At 43.0% G+C, this 24,807-nt stretch overlaps 1 protein-coding gene across 1 annotated transcript in view; it reads left to right on the top strand.

Moving 5' to 3' along the window:
* GAREM1 (GRB2 associated regulator of MAPK1 subtype 1) overlaps positions 1–23,537 on the top strand; it is a 98,802-nt gene extending 75,265 nt beyond the window's left edge. The window contains exons 3-6 of the mRNA XM_068396646.1: positions 3,378–3,508; positions 12,098–13,276; positions 18,817–18,983; positions 22,256–23,537. Of these exons, the coding sequence (XP_068252747.1) occupies positions 3,378–3,508; positions 12,098–13,276; positions 18,817–18,983; positions 22,256–23,168 (2,390 nt within the window). The 3' untranslated portion in view covers positions 23,169–23,537. The remainder of the gene's footprint in view (positions 1–3,377; positions 3,509–12,097; positions 13,277–18,816; positions 18,984–22,255) is intronic.
* The last annotated feature ends 1,270 nt before the right edge of the window (positions 23,538–24,807 follow it).

Genomic DNA, 24,807 nt, shown 5'->3' with positions numbered 1-24,807 from the left:
GTAACTAGAGAACCTAGAATTAAAGACCACTGTCTCTAAGTGCTGGATTATTCAGTATGTTGTTTTCCTTCCTTGTTCATGTGAATTCTTTCTTTGTTACTGTGCCCAACTCAATTCCCTCTCTGAAGTGACAGTTCTCAATTTCTTTCTGAACTAGCAAAATTTTATCACTGCAATATCTCACAGTTTCAAAAAACTATGTAGCTTCTATGCAGTATCGTATTCAACTCTGTTATGTACGTAAGGGGGGAGTGTTAAATCAGAAGTAACCCCACTGGATTTAGATCTGTCTGAGGTGACTCAAACTTGCTGTGGTTTTTGTTTTTTTTTTTTCTTCAGGGAATTTAACGTATGAAATGCCATTATAAATTGTAATCACAGCGTGCCTCAAATAGGAACCGCAGCTGGGAATCCTGCAAATCAGACCCCTGGATCCCAAATTGGGTAATCAATTAGGGTTGCAGCCAGGTGGCTGTGTCAGTAGTCGAAGAGGACAGCAATGCTCCCTGAGGAGCAATTCAGAAGTAAGGAGAGAGCAACAGCCTCAGGTCAGCCCATGGAGAATGAACACTGTGTGATGACTTCTGTAAAATTTAAGAACATCTTCCTTGTAGTGACTATCTGTGAAATACAGTCATTGGCTCTGTGCTCGAGTAGTAGTTTTTCTGTGCTATCTGGTGCTCCTTGGTGCAACTCATAGTCCCTGCTGCTGCACGCTGTCCTGGCATGTCCTGACTCCACGTAGGAGGAGGTCTGACTTCACTCAGTTCCCCCGCACACCTGGATTTTCATTGCAGACAAGTGGGGTGCCTGCGGGGGAAGGATCTGCGGAGCTGGGGAACGCATCTTCCTCTTGGTTAGGATGTGGCTGACAAGGGAAATCCTGAAACTAGGACTTAAATGATCTATAAGGTGAACTGGGGATTAAAAAGCATAATTCTCCACTCTTCATCTCTCCTTGTCTGGACCTCGGGCTTCAGTCACAACACACTTTCCAGCTTCGGCTAACTGAGTGCCTCCCCGCTTATTGTCCAGACTCCCTGAGCCCAGAGGTGCCAGCTGCCTGCCCCCTCTATTGCTTTGCACCGAAAGGGGCTCGGAGCAGACAGGTAGAGGAATTCAGCTTCAGGACGACAGCACATGTCTATTGAGCATGTAAAGTGTTTTTTCCGAATGCTTGTCCACTGTCAGGTTTCCTATGGCTACCTATAGTGTCTGCCAGATGTAGCTTTGTCACTCCTAAAATTTCTACTTTTAATCCTGGAGGCAGTGTAGAGACTGTGGAAAACAAAGTTGCCAGAATTTTTCAAGATAGAGGGTAGGTCTACAATGAAAGTTTTAGATACCTTCAATAAGCAATTAAACGAATTTTCAGGGGAGAAAACCTCTAGAGCTACTAAGCCCGAAGATACCTCTTCCCTGCTCTGGGCATCCTTGAGCCATGAGTTCCTCCTAGAGGTGTGGAGGAGACTCTGAAGGGTATTGCTAATTGTGCTTAAAGTCCTTCTTACTGGGCTGTCATTGACTCCTGTCTAAGGCAGAATCCTGCACGAGGCAGATCTTTGATCTGACCTCGAGAAGCCATTTCTGTAGTCAACTACATTGCTGTAATATGCTACAGGAATGGCTTCAGCAGGTCAGACCAAAGGTCCTGCTGCTTCTACTCCAGTGTTGGTCTTTGAAGCATTTGAATTGTCTTGGCTGAACTTCAAATAATGGTGTGTCCTGGAGTAGACACAGAGTTAGGAAAACTCCAGGACAACTGATTTTTGAAGTGTGATGAAGTTTATTAAACAGTTGCAAAATACAGTCTCATGGTGGGAAGTACCAGCATCTTCAGTTACCCTTCTGATAATACTTCAAAGTTACTGAGGTCACTTTAGAAAGGCAAAATGTATGGGAGGCGATAAAAGGAAGTCTTCTATCTTGTAAGTTGATATTTAGGCTTACAACCACAGTACTTAAGCATACTGATTAAAAGAGTGCGCCTCTGTCAGTGGGGTGCTGGGGTTGGGAGGAGGAGCTGAGCCTCTTGGTCTCACACCTCTCTCTGAGTGTATGTGTGTGTACCCGTGTGTGCACACACCTGGCAGGGTGGTGGGACGGGTCTTTCTCATGGGGTGTCAGGACTTTGCTGAGTTTGCGTTCGTTTCCTCCTCTGCTGCTAGGTGGCCTGAAATAGTTTAGTGTGGGTGATTTCTCTGAACGTGTCACAAAAGTCTCAAGTCTGATGGGATGTATAGGGGCAGCAGGGTGTTGTGCACAAAAATGCTGAAAGAGTGAGAAAATATTTCTGTGGGTGGCTGACATCCTGACGGATTTTAATGAAGTTGAGCACTGTTTGGGAACAATAATCCAGTGCATTGCTAATTTTAAAATATTATTTACAGGTGATGTACTAACCATTGATTTTACTTAGCCTTTTACTCGTTTTCTTGAGTTGTTTCTTACATCGAGTCTTATTGTGCTATTCAGTTGCTGAGATCAGCCTTTAACTTAGTAGTAATTAATGTTTCTAAATTTGGGAAGATTGCTCCACTGATTTTAAGTTTAAGTCATACAAGCAGCAAATGTGTCCATCTAAGCTTTTGTTATCGCTATATTTATAAAAGAAAGCTTTTAAACTTTGTGTTCATAGTGCACAGAGGTGATTGATGTGCCTGGCTGTCCCGGAGCGGCTGCCTCCCTGTTAGTTCTTGCCTTTTACAAGACCTAAAAAATAGCCAAGGTTTTCATGCTGGGGGGCGGTCAAGTCAGCAAGAAACACTTCTTTCTAATGCTTTCTTGAAGGTGACCACCTTCAAAAGGGTTTTAAATGTGTATGGTTTAATTTCTTATGTTAGTTAAAGTTCCCAAAGGGCTTAGTTTATAATTAAGGGAAGGTAGGTGCTATTCCACTCTTAGGGAAGCCTAGGGGGAGAAGGGTTTTAGCCTAACATAGTTTAATAGTTGTTTGATGATGCTAAAACCAAAACCCCTATGTTTATTGTTTTGGGGTTTTATAGTAATGGGTGTGTTCTCTCTCTGTAAAACTTTTAATATTAAGGGCCAAAAAATGCTATCTGTACAGTTACCAAATTAAGTACACAAACATAAATGCCTCCATAGTTATTTACTATAAGAGCATGTGATAAACGGATCTTTTTTTAATTTAACTTTGGCTCGCACACGTTCTTTTCGTTCCAACCTGGTGAAACTGGGTGCCTTTCACGGCAGGTTCAGGAGACTCCCTGCAATCTTTTGTCGTCTTTTTTGGCTGCTAATAACCGGGAAAACTGACCAAGCAAAATGGTGAAGAAGTTGAGCCAGCAGTTGCCACAGTGACAGTTGACCAATATAAATATCTTACAACTCTTCTGTTTATCATCTGTTTTCAGGGCAGTTTAAGCTGCTGGAACAAGACCGAGATATTAAGGAGCCAGTGCAGTATTTTAACAGTGTGGAGGAGGTGGCTAAAGCATTTCCTGAACGAGTTTACGTCATGGAGGAAATAACATTCAACGTTAAGGTAGTCCCTGAATAAATATTTATCCCTGTCTAAATTATTAACTGTTACAACCTTTATATACATGGCAAGTGAGCAACGGCGGTGTGTGGGAAGTGTGATTTTTGAGACAAATGAGCCTTTAGTGTTCTGCATTCAGTGATGGTGCTCTTCGGAATCGTTTTTGCAATCTTAAAGCAACACGTCCTCTAAGGGCTCTCCTGTCCTGTCCACCTTGGGGAGCAGTCCTGATGATCCATCCAATAATTCATCTAATTAGGATGCTCCTGCCAGATTTTAAACAAATGTTGTTTGTTGCCCCCTTTCCCCTCCCCCTCCAGCAGTCTGAATTTTATTTTCTGCTAAGCAGCAGCTGCTCAAATCCCTGTCCAGAAAGTCTTATTCTCAGAGAGCATGCAGGGTGAAATGATGGGGTTGCTTGTCTCAAAATTACTTCAGCTAAATAGCATTGTGAATAAAACAAACAAACAAACAAACAAAAAAACAAAAACAAAAGACACACTTGTTCTCTGTGTGTGTGCGCGCGTGTTTGTTTGCATGTGCATGCCTCTTGGGCTCATCAAAGGGTCAGCAGTCCCATGAGTGTGAGAGGGCTTGCTATCACCAAACACACTGCAGTGCAGTGGCATGACATAACGAAGACAGAACTTGTTCTTCTTCGTCCTACCTATATGTCTTGCCTATATGTGTGACGTTACACAAGGTAGGTGAGCTCTGCCAACAGAGCAGAGTGGTCTTCGGACTCGTCTAGTTTGCTTCAGTTGAGACACCACCTAAGACTGGTTGAAGAGCATCCTAGAGCTGTGATGCAATGATGCAATATCCACATTATGTACTTTGCGGGGGAAACTGACTGATAGTGCTGGTGCAAAACCAGTATAGTGTTTCCTGGTCCCGTATGTAGCGATGTGGGGGTTTTATAACAGTATTTTAATGGCTTTTTCTCCTTTTTGCACTGCTAGAGTTGGGGGACACCAGCTAGTCCGCAGTTTTTATAAGTGTGAAACAAGATTGCTGAAGACTGCTTTAAGTGCGAGAGCTCATCAGTTAATTCATTTAGCGACACAGATTCATGCCTTTCAAGACAGTAGGTTGTTTTCATTTATACTCTCCATTAAGCTGGACCCATAAAACAGAGCCTTTCATGAATGAAGGCTACATGAGAAAGTTGGAACACCTTTGTACGTTTAGGATGTAGTTGGGTAAATCAAGGCAACAAGATTTCATTTCTACTCGGGAAAATCAGTCTTGCCTTGGGACTGCTAGCCTTATCCACTGCTGTGCCATTATTTCTCAGTTGATAAATGACCAAATCAAGAGTGGCACAGTAAAACATGCAGCTTTGATTTTATAGGGAGAAAAGTATTCGTCTGCAGGTGTGTTTAAATGTAAAATGTTGTGTCTTGAGTTTGAGTGTTCTTAAGACTCTTTGTTGTATTTAGCAAACTGAGAAATAAGCATAGCTTACAGTTAGATATCAAATCAATTTTTAGAAGATATTATTGTAATACTCCTTAATGTAAATAACAGTAATAATAATCCAGGTTTAACCTAGTTACACAGTTATCTTGGCAGTATTTCTCTTGGCAGTTTTTCCAGTTTCGTAGAAGTCTATTCCAAGGTTATCATCTTCCAAAAAATAAATGAACTTAACAGAATTTATTAAAGTGTTTAATAACCCTTTAGATGCAAGAGAATTATGTAAGCTAAAATTTTAATATAGGGGAGATCCTGTCAAACTGATTAGAGCAAAGGGAGGAATACTATGTAAGGTTGATTTCTATCCAATGTGGTGTGCCCATTTAAATTCAGAAGAGAGTATCAGAAGGTAGCTAATCCGATATAAAAAGAAAAAAAAATGCCTAAAATATCTGATGAAGCATTTAGGATGAGGAGGAACTCTGAAGTCTGAGAACTCTTTGTTGTGCCAAACACTCAAGTCTTTCATGGATAATTTTTGAAGAGCCTGTAGAGTTACAGGGTGCTACCAGACAGTCACTGAATGGTTTTGTCTGTGCTTGTTGAGGTCTGCCTGCATGTGCCGATATGCCACAGTTACGGCTTGACTTGATGCGAACCTTACTCCTCCGTGTAAATCCTTTGCTGCTCCGGCAGGATTTTACAGCTAGTGCTGCCATTCTGAGAACTGCCTTCTCGCTGTGACGGGCTGTGGGATCTTCTCCAAAGAGGGGGTTACTTTATTTTTACTTTTTCTGGGATATCATTTTTGTCCTGACAATATCATTCAGTCTCCCAGGAGAGGTTGTGAAGTTGTTTGCCGAACCTTTCCAGGATGGTGAGGTAACTAGCCCTGTAATGATTCCTTTCTTTCCTATCAAAGACATTGTTTGGCTGATGTGAACTTTTGATACCCGATGTGATTATTTTTTTAATGTAATCCTCTTTTCACAGTGGTTTAACTGTGCTGGCCCATACAGTGTGCACTTTGTCAGAAATAAATATATAATGCAAACTGTGCTGCTTTTTTTTTTTTTGACAAATGTTAACGCGGCACAGGGAAACAAAATTGATCTCCTGATTTGGATGCAATTGTGTTGGCTTTGATAAACTTGCCCTGAGTTTTCAAAAAGCACATATTTATGACCTGTACTGGGATTTTTAAAGGCCACAATAGCGACTTTCTTGAAATCAGTCTGTGTGCAGGTTTTGGCTCCAAATTTGCAGGCCATTCATGGTACTTCACCTTGAGAATTAGTGCTTCAGTCCCCTTGTCCGCTTGTGGCTTGATGCCAGCCTTATGAGTGAGCACCATTGCCTTGCAGTGGCTTCATGTGCTGGTCTTCCTGACATCCCACGTGAAGAGATGCTTCATGTTAGATCTCTATGGTATTACCTGTCACATTTAGAGTCATTTTTTGAACACTTTGATTTATTTGAGACATCCTTAAACCACACTGAAGCCAGCTTTTAATGTTGTAATCAGGGCAAAGTCCATCTTAGCTGAGAGGGAAACATGCGTATACCAACATGAAGAGTTGTACTTGCTGATTCTCTGTCTTGGGACACAGAGCTTTATAAAATAAAAATGGGATGCTGTCTCACTGAATTTAGTCAACTTCTTTGAAAAAGTTTCTTATTTTTTCTGTTAAAAGCTCTTCTGTAGACTGTTTGGTTTATATTAAAATAATTTCATTCATTTTAGGGGACCTGTAAAAAAGAAAATTTTTTTTTTTTAAAGTGCTTTGATTGGTCCCTTGGCTTTAATAGTAAAAAATGTATGCAGTAACTATGAACCTCACAGTTTAAAAAAAGCTCTAGCAAAAGAAATCCTAACTGTGAATTTTTACTGTGAATGCAATGCTTGCATTAGTCTAATAAGATCTAGCGGGTATAACAAATCGTTTTTATAAGGAATTCATATGTGTCCAAGTGATTAAAGACTTCTACTTCAAACTATAACAAATTAGAACAGTTGGAGTCCAAGACAGGATATTGACTCAGGTGTTATCAAAATCTATTTTTCTGAGTTAACCTTTCCTTAAGCAAAAGAAACAATATACTTGAGCTTTCCCAAAAGAACATGTTTCTTAAATAATCATTAATCACTTTCCTGATGCCTGTCTTCTGCAGTAGATGTAATTGGCTTCTGAATTGTTATTGAATTGTGGGAGTCTTAAAATTTAAAGCATTATAGTGACTTAACCCACTGCTGCTTTGCAGTGTGTTTGATAAGATGTCTGTAAGCCCGTAGCCTTTCTGGTCAGCATCCTGGCATCAATAGTGAACAGTTAATATGGATCAACGTCTGGCAGTAGGGAGGTGGAGGGGTAAGTACAGCGTGGAGTAGGTTCTGCTTCTGAGGGTCCTCTGCATTAGGAGTTGTTCAATTTGGATATCTGCTAGTGATTTCTACATGGCTTTGGAGTATAGCGTGATTAGCACTGCCTCTTCCACAGAGCTGGGAGCACTAATTATTCTCACCTATTAACAGAAAGTGAAAACTGGCTGGGAAGGGCAAAAGAGGGGCAAGGGGGAAGTAAAACTGCAGGAGTCATTGTTAATAATGCATAAAGCATCGTTGTTATAATGTATAAAACAGAGAGAGCAACCACGAAGATAAACGTGTTTGGGGAAGGAGTTATTTCAGAATGCTCCCAAGGCTAGCAGTTTAATAACTGGAGGAGGCTTTGTGTTTATCAGATAATGACAGCAACCAGAGGTATGATGGTTACTGCTGCATGTTTTTGCACTGGAACTGTCCAGTGAAGAATTCCTGGTTTCCTTCCACTAGAAGATGTGAGGAGGGGGCACACACAAAAAATTGAAACATAAGGGCACAGCCCCACTATGGAGATGTTTGAGGAAAATGTATTGTCTTACCTTCCTTCCCCCCATTCCTTCAGCTGGTCTCAGCTTCCTACCAGTTGCAAGGTCTCACACCTGAAGGTTCAAAACCAAACCTGGCAGAAGTCCCAAAGGAGGCAAGAGCATTGCAAAGCAGGGCAAAGCAGGAGGAGGGAAGTCAGCTGAAAGTGTGGGGCAGAGCGGAGCCGCACTAGGGCCAGAGTCGGCCTTCCCGGGTGTGTTATGCAGATGAATGAAGGCTTCTCAGGTGCTTTCTGCCTTCTGTAGCATTACTTGTTTTCCAGAATTATGAGGAGATTCTAACAGTTTGCTATAAAAATATACCGTTATTTCTGCATCAGTCTGTCTGCTGGACTACCTTAACTCTGCCGCTCTGAGATAGTGCACTGCTGTCTTCTCTCTGTCATATGCCAGTGACATGCTCTGTCACGTGCGTGGGCTGGGACATGCCACTAGCTGGTCCAAGTGTCTGAAATAGCGTAGGGCTCTGCTACACCCCGCCAGTCATTTTGTAGCAGTAAGTGGAGCGTGCACAGGGCATGCTCTCAGCGAGGGTGCGAAGGAGCATAGGGGTGCATGAAGGTGCAAATCCTGTTGGGTCAGTGCTGGAAGCTTAGAGAGTAGAGGAAAACGAGTCTGGTGTGGTGTTACCCATTCTGCCTTTTAGGAATAATTTATGATATGCGCTTTCTCCCAGACCATGTTGTTTTTAAGCGTGCTGTTTGGTGTGAATCAAATCTGTTCCAAGGAGCTGCTGTGTGCTTGACTGGTTCCTGGGTTGATGGGAGCCCTGTGAAGTTCACTGAAGGCAAGCACAAAGCCCAGCACCTGGGATGCCATAAGCCCTGCAAAAAGCTGACGGGCCAGAAGGTGGCTCTATAGAAAAAGTCTGAGCGGTACCTGATAGACAGTAGCGGTGGTGTGGCAAAGGCAGCCAACAGCATATTGGGCTGAATTAGCAAGAGTGTAGCCAGCTGGTTGAGATTGGTGATTATTTGCCACCATTTGGCACTTGTGATGCTACAGCTGGAGTATTGCTTCCAGTTTTGGAAATGGCTTTTTTCTAATAGCACACTAATACAAGGACATTGACATGTGGGAGCAAGTCCACTATACCAAGATGGTCAGGGGCTGTAGCAAACTATGTATTAGGAGAGGCAGGGAGAACTGGGTTTGTCCAGCCTTGAGAGGGGGCTGAGGGGACCTAGTGGGAGGGTATAAAGAAGACTGACAGACTCATCTGAGGTGCCCAGTGGGACAACAAGAGGCAACAGGCATGAGTTAGAACATGAGAATTCTGCTCTAGTGGAAGAAAAAAAAAATTTAATGAGGGTGGTTGAACACAGAAGGAGCTGCCCAGAGAAAAAATGGATTCTCCATCTTTGGAGAAACTAAAAATGTAACTGGACATGACCCTGAGCAGCCTGCTGTAGCTACACCTGCTTTGAGGAGCAGGTTGGACTAGATGACTCTGGGGGTCCTGCCTAGCCTGGAGGATTCTACACCTGGTGTCCTGTGCTGAAGTCCATGGCTCTATTTGTTGATGTTTTCGTAAGTTTTGTGGCCATTGATAAAGTGAAATGTTTGAGTGAACAAGACAGCAAGTTTGATTTTCGTAGGTCATTGCTACAAGGACAAAGTAAAGGTCATTTAGCAATGTAATCTGAGAAACAAAAACTTAGAGATATATCTGCATGAGTTGCTAGATGATTTTAGAGTGATTGCGGTGTATGCTAGGAATGAGAGATATATTTGTTGTTGATGTCCTGGAACACGTATTTACCTGGCCTGTATACTTTATAGATGTTAAATACCATGTGGTAATGAATGAATTAACCTAACACAAGAAGAGAGGAATTACCTTTCTCAACTTTCAGAATTTGAATTTTAAAATATACTTAGCCTACTGAGGTGTACCAGCAGCCTTAACTTCCCCATAGTAGGGTTTAATGGGTAGGGATAAAATTGTGCAGTCTGAGACTTTCAATTTAACTTTTTGATTTTTTTTATTACAGTTTTGGACAGCAGGTGATACCTTATATTTTTGTTCAGAAGGAAGAGTGCATAGCAGTATTTTTTTCAGAAAGCCAAACTAGAACCATGGCATGATTTTTCTTTTGTTCCAGCACGGTAAAATTCAGTCTTATTTTGCCTATTAATGTCCTGTGACTATAGTAAGGGAAAATGAAATAATATTTTCCAAATTTTTGAACTGAGAATAATTTTGTCTTTAAACATGCCTGTCAAATCTAAAAATCCATTTGGTATTTGGCTGGTTGAAATGGATGCCATTAATAAGCAGGTGCTTTGTGAGACCTTCGTTGTGAGGCTCGGCCAGTTAGTTACCTCTGTGGTTTCACATCTGACCCACTGTTTCCTTCTACAGTGGCTTGTTTGTTTGTGAATCACCAGGGAACGGAGAGTGGCCAAGCAGCAGCTCTCACAGCCGTAGTTGTGACACCTCCCTCGCTCCGGCCAATGTCCTGCAGGAAGGAAGAAGAAGCTGTAACTGTACCATCTCGAGATAAAATTTCTGACAGCATAGCTTACGTTGTCCAAATAAGCCATTTGTGGGGACTTGTCAATGCTAGAAACCGATATTCTTACAAAACATGCCCTCTCAGAAGGAGAAGGGGAGGATTGAACGGTACACACATAGAGCCCTGTGTGTCCTCAGCCCTTATCAGCTCCACCGAAGGCAGGGCTACATGGCTGCAGCTCAAAAGCAATGCTCTGTGGCGGTTTTGAGGAGAAACCAGCAATGAGTGTCACACCAGTGTTATCAGCAAAAAAAACAAGTGCTTTCTTTTCATGTCATGGTGTTTCAGAATACTGTCTGGCCAGTGGTGTGAACTGTGAATGAGTATTACACACCATAAAATCCTGGTAGTTTCCTGGATTAGACTCAATTAGTGTTTGTTTAGATAATTCAGGGCTTGAATGACTTCCTCTCCAGAAGCCCTGAGACTGAAGTGCTAAGGCGGCACACCTCGGCTGAGCTGCCTGTGCCTTTGCTCTGCAAGGCTTGCAGAAGATAATCACAACTTTACAAGTACAGGTGAATTGCAGATCATGGCTTACAAGAGGAAGCATTATTCACAGCACTTCTCAATTATTAACTGATTGGAATTACAGCCTTGATTTCATGCAATGGCTATTCTGTGGTGATACCTGAGTTTGAAGCCTGGAATTTGAACTTCACACAGTTCCGTGAAGTCTAAAGTGGTTGCGGAGGTGAAGAAGGGATATACCATTTTAATATAGTTTTCATTTACAATTTCTTTATGTTCAATATTTCCAACTAAAATGATCTGTAACAAGCCAGTAGTGTTTAGCTGATGCAGCTTCCTTTATAAGTAGATATCTGCTGCTGCTGAGGAAGAGCTTGGTTGATTCTGTTAGGTCCCTGAAAAGGGCTTTTCATGTTAAACCACTCAAATACGAAGCAGAGCAATCTTCTCTTTATAGAGTCATTCCAGTCTTAAGGAAATAACTTTAGGAACAAATCAGCCTTGGACATCTGTTTTGCTTTTTTTTTTTCTTTCCAGTACAATTTCCATAGTAGAAAAGCACACACATGGCTGTGCATATGTTGTTTAATCTCTTAAATTGCAATTATGATCAAAAAATGAGGAAGGAAGTCTATGACTAGGAGAGCAAGGCGGAGGGGCGGTTAGGCATATGGGATAGACTGATGTTCTTGTCTTCTCCTTCAGGCAATAGATGTCATCTGTCATTCCCCCTAGCCTGGAAGAGATTATATCAAAGGGATATGCTTAATCCATAATGATGAGATCACCTTTTCTGCTCCTTAGGGAGCTGAAGATGGTGGAAGAAGAAGGTTTGCTTCCTGCAAGAGCCTGGCAAATAAGTTCTAGCAAACAGCAAAAACAAGGAGGGGGGGAAAGATACCCAAGGGCATCTAGACATGCTCTGTCATAGCTGCATGATACAAGTGGCTCTTTGAATTGCTGGGATATATGGATTTGTCCTTTCTTTAAAAATTGGTTAGGTTTGTTCTCATGCCTTCTTTGGCAGTTTCAGGTGGCTATTTCCCCTCAGGTAGGATGCAAGAATGTGCAGAACAATAAAAAAGGTTACTTGGCTGAGCTTCAGGTTAAACACCTTGCACTTGACTACTCAGCTGTTCAAATAGAGTTAGTTTAGTTTCTCCCAATATATAGTCTTGTAAATCCAGTCTCAATAGTTTTGATATGATTTGAAGTATTATCTTCAGTGATATTATTTTTTATTATTATTTTGCAGGTGGCTTCAGGTGAATGCAATGAAGACACTGAGGTTTACAACATTACCCTTAGTACTGGGGATGAACTCACTTTAATGGGGCAAGCAGAAATCCTTTATGCAAAATCCTCTAAGGAGAAGTCACGACTCAACACCATCTTCAAAAAAATCGGGAAGTTTAATTCAATTAGTAAGCTAGGCAGAGGCAAAATGCCCTGCCTCATCTGCATGAACCACAGGACCAATGAAAGCATCAGTCTTCCCTTCCAGTGTAAGGGCAAGTTTAGCACCCGCAGCCCGCTGGAGGTACAGATGCAAGAAGGTGAGCACACAATTCGCAATATAGTAGAAAAAACTAGGCTGCCTGTTAACGTGACTGTGCCGAGTCCTACACCAAGAAACCCTTATGACCTGCATTTTATCCGTGAAGGGCACAGGTACAAGTTTGTCAACATTCAAACCAAGACTGTGGTGGTTTGTTGCGTGCTTCGTGGTAACAAAATTATTCCCATGCATTTTCCCTTGCATTTGACGCTTCCGAAATTTACTCTACCCGACAGTCTGGTAAAGGGGGAGCTGTGGCACGAATCCCTCATCCAGCACTGGTTTAATATATGCCAGGAACAGTTTGACATAGATGAGTATTCCCGTGCCGTGCGAGATGTGAAAACTGACTGGAATGAAGACTGCAAGAGCCCGAAGAAGAGCCGATGCCTGGGGCACAGCCACGTGCCCAACTCCCTCAGCTACGCGCGGGATGAGCTTACGCAGTCCTTCCATCGGCTTTCAGTGTGTGTCTATGGAAACAACTTGCATGGGAATAGCGAAGTGAACCTCCACGGCTGCAGGGACTTGTGTAACGAGTGGGCCCTCTTTTCTCATGATGCTCTTCAGTACCAGGAGTCTGGTGACAGTAGCAGCGATTACCTTTTTCCTGAAGTTAGTGAAGAATCGATGTTTCTGCCTACAAAACCAGAACTTCCTTATGAAGAGCTGTGGTTGGACCAAGGGTCTGGAAAGGCTGGCGACCAGCCTCTCACTCGCTCGCTAAGTGAGAAGAACAAATGTGACAACTACAGAGGGTCTTTCCGATCAAAGTGTGGTACTGCATCTCTTCCTGTGCCTGCGACTGTCGGAGCAACCACAAAGTCTTCAGATGTTTCCCTACCTCCACCTCCAGTGCCTCCCAAATCAGAAGCAGTAAGTCAGGGTTATTCATGTTGTTTTGTTTCTTTTTTAACTGGTGAAGAGTTTCCTCGGGGATTTTTTTAGGGAAGACTTTGTGGGGAGGGGGGCACATAGAGGGCAAGGAAATGGTGAGATTTTGAGATGTACAGCTTCGACTAGTTTCCTACCAAGTCATGTCCTAAAAATCACCAGAGTATATTTAATGTAACTGATCTAGTAGCTTAATCCTGATACTTTCAGGTTATATTTATTGGGATTTTTTTTGCTCACACAAACAAGGTCTAAGAATTGCTAGGTCAGTTTCTTCCCTTGCTTTCCACATCATCTCTCCACGTGGCCTCCATGTTTTGTCATATTTTCTGTGACTGAAGTGTGTGGGGCATGGCCCCACTTGGAACTGCCTCAGATCCCATTAGTGTGTGCGTCTTCAATTAACAGGCCCTGATAATGAGGACAGCTAGAATTTTTATGGATTGGAAGTGTTTGTTAATGAGAGATTGTCTTCTCTGTTAACAAGTCTATGGCAGATTTTGAAGAATATTAAGTGTCATTGACCTCAAGAAGACTTTATCAAACTAGACCTTAACTAATTGCTCTGTACTGCTTATTGAAAGAAAACATGTTTAAATAGGAACTCTGCAGAGCTGATAAATGAACCTTCTAGAGGTCTCAGTTTTAAACAGAGCATGTTTCCTCTCCTAGGGTTTCTAATGAAAACTCATGAGAGAAATCACTTCTGCAAACTTGAAATGTCAAGGAAACTTCAGAGGCAAAAATACAAATATGTTTTATCAACAGGAGCTTATGCGGACTGGGTGGAAAATCCAACTGTTACGTGGTCTCTTGACATAGTCCTAAATATTATTTTTTAAAAAACATGAAGGAAAAGAGAAAACTTCCCCCAGGAAGGAGAGTCTAGGAATCTTTAGCAAAATTTAAATGATACGTACTTATCTCACATTAATCTTGACAGATATTATAATTTAACAAATTAATTTTGCAGGGTTTTTGTTGTAATTTAAATAAAGAAAATATTGTTCTGTTTGCAAGTCCAGTGATTCCAAGAGCGTGGCTGCACAGTAAGCTGAGACTAATCTAAGACCATACTGCAGCAAACCCATCCCTTTCCTATTCCCATCCAGTCCAGCAGTGTTGGCCGTAGCCTTTTCGTCATGAGCCACATCACAACCTGGTTGAAAGTGAAGTTGTATTATTTGTGCTAGGTTAGCCTGCGGCAAATTGCTGTGGGGATCCCCCTGGCCAGGCTGTGCAGCTGCTGGGGAGGTGCAGCAAGGAGAGGGGAGGAGAAACGCCAGTGCAGGCACGAAATGAGCAACTGCAGCCCTTTGACCGTGCCACCAAAACTTCCCCAAAAAGCAGCCGCTGCAGCTTCGGCAAAGACAGGAAAGTCAAGACATTAGGTCTTCTTAGCGGAAGGTGTTTACGCGTAATGTCTAAGTGCAGGAACCCAAGAGCACTTCCTTGCCTCCGGGGTCAGGTACGCACTGACACTTTGTCCAGACTCTTTTGGACAAGCGCCCAGCAGCACTGTATTGGGATGAGGTTCCCTGCCAGCCTACACAGATGTAAACTGGCGTGGGGCTGGTCCCACCCTCCTCCTCCTCCTCCTTCTCCTTTCCCAGCCACATGGTCCTGGCTCCTCTTTTGTGCTGGCTCTGGCACTTGTGCGCCTGGGCAAGCAGCCAGGTCTGGATCTGGAAAATGATTAGTTTCCTGCTGATTTCTGCGAGCTGAACTGCTTCAGTGTGGGGTCAAAGGAGCGCTGGAGCCAGCGCCAGGGAGCGGGCGGGAGGGCGAGGGGGTGGTGGGGGACGAAGGCTGCCCCCGCAGCGGGGTGAGGGCAGCCCTCGGGGCAGGGGGCTGCCGGCTCCCCAGGGCACGCCTGAGGCGTGGGTGTCTCACAGCATGCCAAGGCATGGGTGATGGGATGCTGGGAGAGCTGGGGAGCACCTGCACAGCATTGGTGTGACCCTCACACTTGGGGAAGCCTCATGGCGTAGCGACTCCCTTCTGGGGGCAGCAGGGTGACGTTTGGGATAGGTACGTATGTTGCCTTTTAAGGGCATCTTGAAAAGTGTGCGATTTTGTTGTATGTGTCTTACATTACCGAGGTAATGTGCAAGTGCTGTCAGCAGTTTCGGTATTGCTTTCTAGCTGTGCAGGAGAACTAATTCCTGGTAAAGATATTAGCTTGCGTTTAGAGGTGGGCAGGGGGTGTAACCCCATGAGAAATAAAACAAAATAAAAGAGACTGCATTTCCGTAGATGATGATAATTTAGACTCGGGTTTGTGGCTTCCTGGAACAGCTTTGGAATATGAGTATCAGTGATCTACCGAATTCATCAGTGGGCTGGGGCTGAGGAGATGTTTGCATGGTTTCCGTGTAGGGTATTTATAGAATAAGTAGATCTCAGGAGCTGCTCATGAGCATGCAGTTTAGTCATCACTCCCTCTAGAATGATATTCCATAGTATTTCTGTATAAAGGTTGGCTGGCAATTGTATTTTGGCATGCACTAAATTTAAAATGTGTGTACAGGAGCTGTTTGTAGGAGAGAGAAAAGGACATTTGGGTGTTTCAGAAGCTGTTCTGGTTTTCTTCTCACCAGCAGGATGAAGCATTCTGATATATAATGCTTATTTTCTAAATACCTTTCAGAAAATCAAAGTAGCCTGAAGGCAGAAGGAAGACGGAGGGAAATGACCTCTGAATTAAGGCCTGTAAAATAGAAATTGCTTCGGTCCCTAAACACTAATTTGCATAAACTCAGAGGCTGTTTTCCTGATTGATTTAAAGCACGTCCCTGGTGGAGTGTGTCGGAAGTTCAGACTCCCGTTGGCAAGAAGCATTGAACTGCTTTGCATTATGCTCACGGTCTTGCCAGTGTCAGGGTGGGTTTTACCCCTGTGACCTCGGAAGCAGCTGCTGTGACAGGTACCTGCAATGCCCAGGTTCAGGAGTGACACCCCAGGGCCCAGGGGGTGCTGGTGGGACGTGGGCTCGCACCAAGAAAAGGGAGCAGAGGTCTTAAAATCCACCTCACACCATTGGAAAGAGGCCACGGGAAGGAGTGCTGGAGCATGGGAGGGCTCAGACACTCAGTGCAAATGCACTTTATCTGTATCTGGCAGCTGCATGGCATCTAGTGCTTCTGGACGAAAGAGTATTTCCTTGTGACAGCAGCAGCCATCGCAGTCGTCGTGTCGCACGTTCCCCTCCTCTCCTGCATGTATTTCATTGCTGTTCTCTCGGACCTAGCAAGGGTAGCTCTCCTCTGAAGTTTCCCCTTGCTCTTGTGAGTTTCATCTGCAAAATCTCTCCTTTTTATTCCCCTGCTGGTTTCCCAAGGGCTGTGTCTGGCAGCTGTAATCGTGGTCTTGTGACAGGGACCAACTGGGACTCCAAACCGGTATTATTTATGGCCTCGTTCTGATCTGCAATCTAGGTCAGCAAGGGAGCTTGGCACAGTTTGTTATGCCAGCACCTTTGAATGCCAGCATTCTTCCCAGGAAAGAATCCCTTTAACCCCTTGACCATCTGCTGTGCTCCAAGAGCTCCCCTGAATGGTCTCTCTAACCCCATGGGTATATAATCAATAGCATGCAGTATTAACTTTGCCTAGTCTGACTTGCGGCAAAAAAAAAAGAATGAAGTCCTTAGGCATCCTTGGCGCACAGCACTAAAATGGTTGAAGAGTTTTATGCCTGAATTCAATAACAAACATGAATAAAATTGATTCTTTTTTTTTTCTTGAAAGAGCAACTAAGAACCCTTAGAGCCGGATTTCAGTGTTTTGTGCTGTCAGGCATTTCCTGTAATTTTGACTTGTTTTGAATTAGGGAAAAAACATATTACAATGTCCTAGTCCACAATTTTCCATTTCACAAAAGTACTAAATGGGTTGTTGCATTTTGAAAGCACTGAAGTGGATTGCAAAAGGTTCCACATTTATTTTGTTTTTTTAAATAAATTAAATCACTTTAATTGCTAATTACGTGTTGCAGAACTGCTAAGATAACTTCTGGTTCTGCAGTGTTGTTAATTTTAAAGTTAAGCTATAACTTTCAAACACAAAGAGAATTTCCCTTTTCTGGTGCATCTAAGACTGTTTCTGACAAGGAGAACATAGAGGTCTCCTGCTGCCCAGGGAGAGGTAGTGAGTCCTTAAAAATCTTGCCTGGCAGCCTAATTCTTAGTAGCCTTGCTCACCTCTAGCCCTGCTAAATAAAGTTGCTCTCCCAAATATCATAAATCATAGAACGGTTTGGGTTGGAAGGGACCTTAAAGATCATCTAGTTCCAACCCCCCTGCCACAGGCAGGGACACATTTCCTCTAGACCAGGTTGCTCAAAGCCCCATCCAACCTGGCCTTGAACACAGCCAGGAAGGGGGCAGCCACAACTTCTCTGGGCAACCTGTTCCAGTGTCTCACTACTCTCACAATAAAGAATTTCTTCCTAAGATCTAATCTAAATCTACCCTCTTTCAGTTTAAAACCATTCCCCCTTGTCCTGTCACTACTTGCCCTTGTAAAAAGCCCCTCTCCTGCTTTTCTCTAGGCCCCCTTCAGGTACTGGAAGGCTGCTAGAAGGTCTCTCTGGAGCCTTCTCTTCTCTGGGCTGAACAGTCCCAACTCTCTCAGCCTGTCTTCATAGGAGAGGTGCTCCAGCCCTCTGATCATCTTCGTGGTCCTCCTCTGGACTCGCTCCAACAGCTCCATGTCCTTCTATATGTACTGTTGAGATTAAGGACTTAACTTCATCATTTTTTCTATGGGGATGGATCCTGATATTTTGCTCCTACCTAGGCAGACCAAACTAAACTTCAGACAAGCAGTGCTACAGTCATGTGTTTTAAGCTGCAAAGTTGTCTGGCTACAAAAAGTAGACCTGTTGGCTGGGTGAATTATTTGAACAGGCTTTTCTGCCCACACCTTTCAGCTTGTACGTTTTGTAGTTAGCCTTATCCCGGACTGCTTTGGCAGCTACAGAAGGACTGAAGCTCCAGGTTTGAATCCTAGCATCTGGTAAATAAGAGGTACAGGTACTATTCCTGGGGGAGGAAGGCTGGGAATTATCCTAGAGATGGATGGCTGAGTATCACTGGTGAAGTAAGTCAGGAAACATCAAAGTCTGTTGAGATCTTTTCATTAAGTAAGTTGGTTTATTAAATCTAAATAAAAAGCATTAATTATGTTTAAGCCTAAAGAATTGATTTTGTATGTTACTGGAAGGCTCTTTTACATCGTTTCATTGCTGGTACTTTTTAAATGAGTGGATATCAAACTACTGAAAAGCACCCTAAAAAAGACTGCTAGTAGCTCTACTGGTAGCAAGGCATTCTTTTGGATATCTTTATGACAGCCACATACTGTTGCAGATGTATATACTTAACATCATTTTTTCTCTTTCCTCCCTTTTTAATAATTTCCTTTCACAGAATAAGGCAGAACCAGATGTGTTTCATGTGGTTGAGAGTGCTGTTGCCCAGATTTTCTCGCTGCTTACTTACATGTTCTTCTTTTGTACAGGTAAAAGAAGAATGCAGGCTCCTGAATGCTCCCCCCGTCCCACCACGGAGTTCAAAGCCGTCCTCCACCAGTCCTTCCATCCCTCCTCGTACAGTCAAACCTGCACGACAGCAGACCCGCTCTCCTAGCCCTACTCTATCCTACTACTCTTCGGGACTACACAACATGTATGTGTTTGAGCTGTGAGAGCTCTGTGCTAGCACCTTTTGAGAAATTTAAATTTAGCAGTATTCTTTTTGAAGGCACTTGTTTATAAAGGCATAGCACTGTGTCAGAGTTGCTGACTTTTTGTGAAATGGGCTAACCTGTCAAGTTATTTTTAAAGATCCTAGAAGAAGCAAAGCTCCAGCAAAAACTATGTTTTACTAGATAGACATAGCAATTTATATTAAATACCTGCACATATTGCTATAGGTAATCTCACTGTAAGGTGGCACAGGCTATCTAAATAGAAAATCCCGTACAGTTCTGTATAATTCTTGAAAAGCTTGAATCTTCAAACCAGAACGTCTCAAAGCTAGTTTTTGGGTGGGATTTCAGTGCTACATGCATGCAGTGCAGCCAGCTCTGATAAGTAGGGCACAAAAGGGGCATGGTAATCCAGAAATGTGTTGTACCAACTATATGGCAACGTGCGGGGTGGGTGTGATGGAGAACAGAGAGGCTAGCAGACACCACTGAGTGCAAAGTGAGGCATAGTGGAAGGGGGCCAGGCAGCTTCCAGATCAAACCCACTTCAGTACAAACCTAGCCCACAAACTGGAAAATACACTCAGGCTAGTCGGAAGTTGACAGTAGATTTTGAATTATGTGGCTGCATACCTTTTCCTAGCAATGCAGTGTTCTTCGTTTGGCTTTAGAAAGTGCATACACCTTTTGAAGTCTCACCTCCTTTTTGACTTGAATGTCTTGTTGCCATTATTTTTGGTATCTCTTCAATGATGAGATACTACCTGTCTGGATATTACAAATTGTTCTGGAACGCCACTGAAATAACTTCAGCCTAGATGCAATTGGTATAATAACTTATTCTGGAATTGCCTTTCTAAGCCATACTGCACATTTGCAGCTTAGCATTGTGTATCTGGCAATGATCACTCTAGATCAAGGCTGCTCGTTTGTTTTTATGAAAGCCGGTTGGGTAGTTCTGTCAAGGTCTGCTCCACAGGAAGCACAAGACCTCCCAGCATTTGAGGCCCATCAAATGCTGCGTTCTCTCTTTGTAGCTAGGAACACATCTGCCTTTCAAGAAACCAGGAAAACTGTGAGAAGTGAAGTTTCTCAGGAATGCAAGTGGTATTATTTGCCTCAGACTTCACAATATTTGCATTAAATTAATCTCCAGCTTTGGTCTAGACTAGGTATCTCCATCTTGGTAGAATTGACCTAGTGCTGCAGATGAAGCTGCTAGAACATTGGCAATGTGTGAAGTAACCAGATGGCTGGTGAAGTTGCTTTTCAAGTCTTGCCATTTTTATCAATGATCTTATTTTCTGCATTGTGAAGGTTTGCAGCCAATATTTTAGACACAAACAAAACCAATATGATTTGTCCTTATCTGCCTATAAAAAAGCCTGATGTCTGACTTCAGCTGTATTTGAGGTTTCTCTTGTATGCTTTGGCACTGAGTCCTAGTGAGTTAATTTTGGTGGAAGATGAATAAGGAAGCGCTTTGCAAATGTTACTTTATCAGTTTTCAGTAATTCCATTCATCTTTTAAATCATTAAATGTTCCCATTTCTGATATTGAATTAGAGAACAGAAACAGGATCCATCAATTTAATTCCTCTGTATTGTTGGTTATTCACGACACCTCACTGACTGCCGTCTCTGAATTGAACAGCCTGATGGCTAGATTTGTGGAAAATGCTTTGCATTGTGTACATTACAGCAGTTGGCCTTTAAACAGCCAGAAATGACCAGTTGATAGTTTATCCTTGTTGAGGAGAGAGAAAAAAAAAAATAATCTGCTATTGTAAACATCCAACTGCTTTAACTTGCAGACTTGTATTCGTGACATAAACAGGCAAAAAGAAGAGTTTGGAGGGCATGGAGTGGAGAGCAAGGGATGGTTAGACAGAGAGAGAAACTGCATCTTTTGGGGCTGAGTTTTATAACTAATTTTCCAGTGATAGAGATTAGAGCTGCTTTTACACATCTGCACCTTGTGTTTGAGTTGAGCAAGTCCAAGTTAGCTTCCTTTCTGACTCACTCTAAGCACACAGGGAACTATTTTTTGTGTCAATCTATTCAAAACTGTGCTGTTTTTTTGAAAGCTGCTGCCCTCCTCAAGCAGTTTTCACTGAGCTGTCACAGAATGACTACCTAGTTTCTTTTTTGATTAGTTAGTTTCCAGAAGAGAGGGGTGAGTAATTAAAACAATTATTTCAACTGTTGGTTTCCCTCTGTTTTGTTAGGTAAGGATTTTATAAATTTTTAATTGTTTTTCCAGTGTTCTGGCTTAATTGGCCAGAATTCCAGAGATCAACCCAATCCTTCAGACTTTCTAAAAGAAAGTGGCATAAAAGCAGCAAACATTTGCTTTTGATAACAGATTGCATGTTTTTGTTGGCATCTCTGTCTCTCAGGAACACCTGGATATAAACTATTGGTTCCCTCAGACTAAGGCTGAGCTTAGTTTACCACCTGGAAGTAGGTCAGGGTAACTTACTTTAGGTGCCTTTGAAAAGCAATTGTTTCTTGTCGTAGCTTTTGAAGGATATGGACACCTGAACAAGTTACCGTGGGGTAAGCTTAAAGACTGATACTTCAACAGATACAGCTAGGTCTGCTTAACCTTCCAGGTAAAACTCTTCCTTTGGCAGTAGGCATTCACTTATTCTGTGTTACTGTACTGTGCGCTGGTGCAGTTTCTGCACCAATGACCAGTGGGGAAGGATCCTGTGCATATGCAAGTGCCATGAAAAATTAAAATGTTGGCTCCAAAAGGGCTTTTTGTCATCTCTTATGTCAGTTAAGCTTGGGTCTAGTGCAGTGGTGACCTGCCCCTGTCACAAGCATTTGCATACCATGACACATCTGGGGTATATAAATACAAAATACACGCTTAGAACATCTTCTGGTATATGTGAGGCTGTTCTTTTTTCCATGGTGGTGTCCCTCAGGAATTCGACAGCGGAAAAACTGAGTATTCAGGAGATGACACAGAACTGAATTGAGGCATGTACTTTTTTATGAGCTTGAAAAACCAAGACATGAGGCTTTTGGGTGTATCAGCATCTTGTCAATCTCGTAGAAGGAATAACTGTCAATGCATTATTCAAACGTGTTGTTAATTCAAATTTGAAAAGTTCTGCCGGAGGAAAGAAGATTCTTTCCTTGTGACAGCCACCCTCTGACTCTGTTAGATGATTTATGAATTTATTCAAATGCCACATTTTTTGGTACTAATGAAATCCTTTCTGCTTTGGTCCTTAAGCAATGTCACAGAGAGCAACAACACCAACCCAACTGAGAGCACACCTGTTTCCTGCTACCCTTGTAATGTGATGAAAACCGAATCCAAAGAGCCTGAGAGCACAATGTCTTTGGGAAGCCCCTCAGCTGAAGCTCTGCCTTCGAGGTTATCTTGGCCAAACCATTTTTCAGGAACTGCTGAAGGCCTGAGTAGGAGTGATTTCCTGCTCGATCCGAGCAGGAGCTACAGTTACCCCAGACAGAAGACTCCAGGTACGCCAAAGAGAAACTGTCCAGCACCTTTGACTTTTGACTTTGATGGGTGTGAGCTCCCAGCGGGATACTCCCCGCTGACCCCAGCAGAGATCACGAACACCATCTCTAGCTGTCCAAAGTCAGCAAGTTACTCTCTAGACTGCACTGATGAGAAGACTCTGGGAGTCAGCAACACAAAGCAGAGCCATTCGTGTCCTGCCTTACCTCCTCGGGCACCGAAGTCAAGTGAAGAGAAAACAGTTACAGACATGTGTCCCTTGCCGTTGAAAATAGATGGTGCCGAGGAGGAGCCGAAAACTGGTTCCCCAGACCACTTGGACGATCAGTATCTCGTCAAAAAGGGCATGCAGGATATGTTCTCTGTGTCTTATCCTTTCTCATCTCCCCTCCACCTCCAGTTAGCACCAAGATCTTGTGGGGACGGCTCTCCCTGGCAGCCACCCACGGACCTTTCTGGACTCTCGATAGAGGAAGTGTCAAAATCGCTGAGGTTTATTGGTCTGTCAGAAGATGTCATATCGTTTTTTGTTACAGAGAAGATTGATGGCAATTTACTGGTTCAGCTTACGGAAGAAATCCTGTCAGAAGACTTTAAGCTAAGCAAATTGCAGGTTAAGAAAATACTACAGTTCATTAATGGCTGGCGGCCCAAGATGTGATGCCGACTAGTTATTAGTGAAATTGTACGAGATGTGCTCAATGCACTTCAGCTAATACATCACTTCCTGTTTTTTGCACTAAAAGCCCTTCCTGTAAATAGTAGTAGAAAAATTCTTACTATGCAGATACACATTTTTGAGTGGTGAATGGATTTTTTTTTTGTATGTCAATAATAAAGGTAGAGAATCTGCAGAGGTGTGCCTTGTGCATCCCTGAACGTTCAACAGCTGCTAAAAACTGGACACTAAGGGAACTTTTACTCCGTAGTCTGTTAAGACTTAGTCGTATTTATTACTGAACAATCTGATGCTGAAAGACACACACCAATCCAGTTTACAGTTTTGTGTTAACTGCAAAAAAAAATGTATTTCTTATGGGATTATTTCTGTTCAAATAATATTTGGCAACATGCTGTGACTTTCTTCCGTTTCTGTTAACAAAAAGCATGTTCAGATATACAAAGACGTTGTTTTGACACTACGTCTGAAAATGTTAAGAATTGCTGTGAAGTGCCACTAATACACTATTCTTGCAGCATATTTTTATTAACAGTATCTTCCTGACTACCTGTAATGTGGATACATTTTCCATGTTACTTTGAGCAAAGAGTTAAATGTTTTTAAAACAAGAGTCTTGCTTAGCTCATTGCCCAGAGGGGAGGGGGAAGGGGGATTTTCCTACTGAGCCACTCTGCCCTGGCCTATTAAAAGTTTATGACCTGTAGATTTCAAAAGTTGCTTTTGTAGGTGGATGGCTGGAGTAAGTAGCATGACCTATGGTCGTGCAGCTTTCTCATGGGAAAGGCAGTTCAGTGCACGGACTCTTCTCTCGGCAGATCCTGCCTGCTGCGGTAGCCTGCTAGCACAGCCCTTGCAATAGCCTTGCTCTGGCGAAAGGCAGCCCCTTATGTTTCCTCTGCTGCTGTTACGATCATCTGAAAATGCACTCGATGTGCTATCCTATTCCTGCTGTCAGATCTGTGTGGGAAGGTGATAGTACTCCTGTAGGATGCCTTGGAAATAAAGCATTAGCGAGGTGGGAACAGGAACAGCACATGGCACGCTGGTACGAAGGGGTCAAGTGAGGGTTTGGGCCATGCCTGGGGAAATGCTTGTGATGTTTTAAGTTCACCTGTCTTGTTTGCAGTGGGCTAGGAGGATGTGGGTGTCAAAGCGGGAGGGACTGTAGCATCGTAAGATGTGTTAATTCAGTTGCCCAGCTGCAAAAACTCACTGCAATAGATGCGACCTGAAAGTGGCAGTCAAAAGGGAGCACAGAGATGGGAAGGGGATATTAGGCTACCACTGGAGACCTTTCAAATTTAAGTGCTCAGAAGGTTAGAAATAGAATTAACTTTTGATAGTCGTTGCTGATTTCCTGTCTTTGGCAGAGCTCTCTGGAATGTGTCTAAATAACCCCAGGATTCTCTGCTCTTGTAGTACACAAGGATTTGTGAAGGTCATAGAATCATAGCATGGTTTGGGTTGGAAGGGACTTTTAAAGATCATCTAGTTCCAACCCCCCTACCACGGACAGGGACACCTTCCACTAGACCAGGGTGCTCAAAGCCCCGTCCAACCTGGCCTTAAACACTGCCAGGGAGGGGGCATCCACAGCTTCTCTGGGCAACCTGTTCCA

Source organism: Nyctibius grandis, chromosome 3 (genome assembly GCF_013368605.1).
Source record: "Nyctibius grandis isolate bNycGra1 chromosome 3, bNycGra1.pri, whole genome shotgun sequence".
In the NCBI taxonomy this organism is placed as follows: Eukaryota; Metazoa; Chordata; class Aves; order Nyctibiiformes; family Nyctibiidae; genus Nyctibius; species Nyctibius grandis.
Note: the sequence above shows the minus strand (reverse complement) of the source record. Positions and strands in the feature narration are given on the sequence as shown.